This window comes from Acomys russatus, chromosome 14, assembly GCF_903995435.1.
Source record: "Acomys russatus chromosome 14, mAcoRus1.1, whole genome shotgun sequence".
NCBI lineage: Eukaryota > Metazoa > Chordata > Mammalia > Rodentia > Muridae > Acomys > Acomys russatus.
Genome location: NC_067150.1, coordinates 57,496,742 through 57,501,504, shown reverse-complemented (window position 1 = coordinate 57,501,504; position 4,763 = coordinate 57,496,742). Strand labels below are relative to the sequence as shown.

The window sequence follows — 4,763 nt, the reverse complement described above, 5'->3', positions numbered from 1 at the left end:
TGACAAACAGGGGTTCTCAGAAGCAGCGAAGTCAGTGCCCTTCGAAGTCCGTGAGGCTGGTGGCCATAAGAGGGACTACTGAAGTGTTGAAAAGCCACATCAGCCTCTAGAGCAACCAACTCTCAAGTTGTGGCAAGAGCAGAAATAAACAGGAGCTCAGCCTGAAGGAGGAGGACCACAAAGGTCATGCTGGGGCTAGGGGAAGGTCAGGGGTATGCTGGGAACATCCCAGGGTGTGAGCCCACTCTAAGCATCTTCAGTTTACACAGGATGACTGCCAGCCCCTTGCTGAGCAAGGAGTCACCTTTTCTCCTAATTTATGCCTTCCGGATACTCCTGCTGTCTCCACTCAGTGAGCAGCAAGGACGATCTCGCCAGCACGCCTTGAGCACTTACCCACCACGCATTAAGGACAGGCCTAATCACTATCCAGCCATAGAGGAACTGTCATTACCCCCACTTTACAAATAATGACATTTGGAAGAGAGAGATTAAGTAACCTCTTCAAGGCCACACAGCAGGTAAGTGGCAGATCTGAATTCTGGAAGACTGGCTCTAGAGGCCATCCCATTGATGAGCATATGGCCATTATAAGCTTTTAGTATAAACATACACTAAAGGGTCAAGGACATAGCTCAAGAGTACAGCATTTGCCTAGCATATTAAAAGTAACATATCAACAACCATTATCGTTAGAGGCCATCTAAAACAAAAGAGAAAGGGGAAATTGCTGAGGGGATAATAAAGCAGCAATTCTAAAGAAGAGCCAGGATTGTCAGAAATGAACCTTTTGAGGTACGGTGGTTTGAAATAAGGTCTCAAGTCATCTAGGCTCACCTGTACCTGCCTGCTGGGATGTAGGGGTACACTATCATACTTGGCCAGAATAAGTTTTAGATGGTCTATGGCACTCATTTCCACAGTCCCCAGGGGGGCTGCTGGGCCTCAGGTAGGGCTGTGGTGGAGTGGCAGCAGTGGTCCCTTAAAGAGGCCATGGGAAAGGACGGATCCCTGGTGGCTCCTCAAACATCGCCCTCCACTGGCCGCCCTGCAGCCTTCAGGGCTGAAGAGGGCAGGACCTGAAGGACAGGCTGGAAATAGTTACTATGCTCCTCCCCCCCACTCCCACAGTCCAGGAGTTGTGCCCAAGCAGAGGGCTCTGCGCGCACTCACCAGGTCCTCGCTGGCCCTCAAGTGCACCTTCTTCATCAGGGAGCGTGTGAGGTGGTTACACAAGGAGACAATGCTGAAGGACAGCTGAGGGAAGAGAGAAGAGAGCTGCCAGGTGACGTGTGCACAGAGACCTGGGGAGAAGCAGGGAGCCCCGCTAGGTCCCTGCCCTGAGCCCTGAGCCCTGACGCACCTTCCACCGCCTGCGGACATACTGCTTCTTAAAGTTTTCCAGGTTGACCACGGACTCCCTGCGCACCATGGCTTGCTGGTTGTCCACTGGCTGAGAGACAAAACAGAGTGACGGTGTCAACTGGGTCTCAAACGGCAACTACCCATCTCCCCACAGAATCCTGGACTACACACCATCCTCAGCCTGCCCCTGGTACCTCCTCCTCCAGAAAGGCGTGCAGTGGGGGAGGTCGAATGTCACAGTAAGGGTGATGCTACAAATGTCTCCTGCCCAGAAGGTATCCTGGGTGCCCCGGGCTATTATTACCACAGTGCAGTGCATGCATATACAAAGAGAGAGAGAGAGAGAGAGAGAGAGAGAGAGAGAGAGAGAGAGAGAGAGAGAATGGGGGGGCAGGGGGAGGAGCCATCTCTCAGTGAGAAAAGCTGGAAGCAAAAGCCATCAGTATCACTTTGGAGAGAGGGTCATTTTGTGGGATGCCTCTGGCTTTGGGGAGATGCATGCCTGTCGGCAGGTGTGGCCCTGGTACTCCTCTAGTATTAGAAATGGAAGGAAATAAGCGACACAATGGGGTGGGGGTGGGGCAAGGGGCGTCAAATGAGAACAGATACACAGTGGTCATTCATTGCCCGCAAGGAGCCTGCGGTGACTTCTCTGGGCCTCGGCTGTCTCATGGAGGGTATGGACGTTATAGGGCAGAGCTGGTGAGACTGAATGAAGCTGTGGGTATAAAATACTTAAGGCAGGAGCACGCTGCAAACAGCAATAATCTGACTGCCGTTGGCCTCCTCAGTTTCCTTTTTGCAAAATAGTAAAATAAGGGTTTCCTAGGTGAAGAGGGAGTTTGGGGACTTCTGTGGACATCCTGAAATGGTTTGTCTATTTTGAGTGTAACCTGTATCGTGAACGGTCAGAGCAGCCCCATGCTTTCGTTTAATGACATCTCTTTATTTACCAGTGGGAGTGGGGGGCAGATGTGTGTGGAGGTCAGAGGGCAGCTTGTCTGAGCCGGTTCTCGCCTTCTACCAGGCAGGTCTCAGGAGGAGAACTCAGGCAGTCAGGCTTGGCAGCAAGGACTGCCCTGCCGAGCCATCTCTCCAGCTCCAGCACCTTCCCTCAGGGTGTCTGGAGGTCCTAACACGCGAGCAAAACGACGCATACATCTTCCCTACAGGGAACGCCATCTTTGGCCAGGTACCCAGCTTTGGGAGACATGCCCATAGAACACTGAGGAAGGAAAGGACCTCCCCACCCAGTCAGCCAGACCAACCTCAATAAGTGACAGACATCACAGCCAGGTCACCTTTATGTCCAGAGCAGCATGACTCTTAAGAACCAAAAAAAGTGGAAACAACCGAAAAGCATATCGGCCAGTGCACAGATAAATAAAATATGACATGTCCATAAAATGTGATACTAATTAGGAACATTAATCACGAAAACAGGTAATATATCTGTACATTTTACAACATGAATAAAGTTTGGAAATGTGTTAAAAGGACAAAGCCAGACAAGGTCAACTATGTGTGATTCTATTTGTATGAAGTGGCCAGAACAAGCTGGGCATGGTGGTGCATGCCTGTAACCCCAGCACTTGGGAGGCAGAGGCAGGTGGATCACTGTGAGTTCAAGGCCAGCCTGGTCTACAAAGCAACTCCAGGACAGCCAGGACTACAGGAAACCCTGTCTTGAAAAACAAAACAGAAAAGAAAAGAAGAAAGAAAGAGCCAGAACAGACAAATAGAGAGAGATAGGAAATAGATTAGGTAAGTTACTAGGTGGGGCCAGGAGAGAATGTAGAATAACTATGAAAAAAAAAAAAAGTTCCTGGGGCTGGAGAGACGGCTTAGCGGTTAAGAGTGAATACTGTTCTTGCAAAGGATCAGACTTCGATTCCCAGCACCCATGTCTGGCAGCTCACAACCACCTGCAACTCCAGCTTTAAGGGATCCAATGCCTCTGGCCACCTCGGCAACCTCGGCCACCTGACTCACATGCACCTTCCCCCTCCATATACACATAATTAAAGATAAAATGCAGCAAGCACTCCTGCCTGCTGAGTGACCTCTCCAGCCCCAAGAATATGCTTTCCTTTCGGGTGAATGAAAATGTTCTAGGATTAGAAACTGACAGTGGCTGTATAATCTTAGAAAAATATTAAGAACCAACGAATTGCACAGTTTATGATGTATTAGTTATGGAAGTAAAAGTGTGTGTGTGTGCGTGTGTGTGCATGTGTGCGTGTGCGTGTGTGTGTGTGCATGTGTGTGTGTGTGCGCGTGTGTGCATGTGTGCATGTGTGCGTGTGTGTGTGCATGTGTGTGTGTGTGTGCGCGTGTGTGCATGTGTGCATGTGTGCGTGTGTGTGTGTGTGTGTGCGTGTGTGTGTGTGTGCATGTGTGCATGTGTGCGTGTGTGTGTGTGTGCATGTGTGTGTGTGTGCGCGCGTGTGTGCGTGTGTGTGTGTGCGTGTGTGTGTGTGTGTGTGTGCGCGTGTGTGTGTGTGTGTGCATGTGTGTGTGTGTGTGTGTGTGTGTGTGTGTTCCAAGGACAGTTGATAGTGTCCACAGATTCCCAGCCCAGGATGATTCCTCAGGCCCGTGTGGCTGTTCCCTTTCTGTTTTGACAGCCTGTGATGCGGAGGGAGGCAACCCACAGCCTCCTCAGAGCTGGTCCTCCCTAACCCCATTCAGAACACAGCTCCACTCTTACTTTCCCTCATCCACCAGGCACCAGAAGGAAGCCAGTGTCCACTGCCATCCGCACAGCGTCGGGCTGGCATCTGGCAGGGCAGGGATGCCTCACCCCAGACTCCCAAATATTTCAAAGCCTAACTTAAGCATCTTCCAGGAAATTGTCTTCTCTGATATCACCAGAGCCTCGCATGCTCTTTTACTGTGTATGGAACTTATCGTTGTCAGCTTGACAGTGGGGGTGGGGGTGAGGGTGAGGATGGGGGTGGGGGTGAGGGGGGTGTGGGGGTAGGGGATGGGGGGCCTCCCATCACTGGAAAGCAACCTGAGGACACCGGGATTTGCTCTGTGTCTGTGTCTAGACCTCCAGTCCATCCTTCCCTCCTCCACAAGCCCCTGCTTACTAGTTGCATGACTGAATTGATTCCCTGAGCTACTGACAAGACAGACTGGAATAAAGTCCCAGGACCCGGACCAACAAGATGACCCAGTGGGTAAAGGTGCTTGCTGCCAAGCCTGATGACCTGAGTTCAGGCCTAGGTTTCACATTACAAAAATTGTCCTCTGTTCTCCACATATGGACCATGGGACACTTGCATGGATAGCTACATACACACCACACACAAACATACACCGATCTCTCACACACACATACATACATACACACACACACACACCAAATAAACATAATAAAGAAATCCTAAACT

The 4,763-nt window shown here is 50.7% G+C and overlaps 1 protein-coding gene across 1 annotated transcript; it reads right to left on the bottom strand.

Moving 5' to 3' along the window:
• Positions 1 to 958: 958 nt before the first annotated feature.
• On the bottom strand, positions 959 to 1,572 carry LOC127198642 (death-associated protein kinase 2-like). The gene is made up of 3 exons (XM_051156682.1): positions 1,537 to 1,572; positions 1,364 to 1,453; positions 959 to 1,257 (listed from the first exon to the last, which is right to left on the bottom strand). The coding sequence occupies exons 1-3, from the start codon at positions 1,537 to 1,539 to the stop codon at positions 1,105 to 1,107; spliced, it is 246 nt and encodes an 81-aa protein (XP_051012639.1). The 5' UTR covers positions 1,540 to 1,572; the 3' UTR covers positions 959 to 1,104.
• Between the last annotated feature and the right edge of the window lie 3,191 nt (positions 1,573 to 4,763).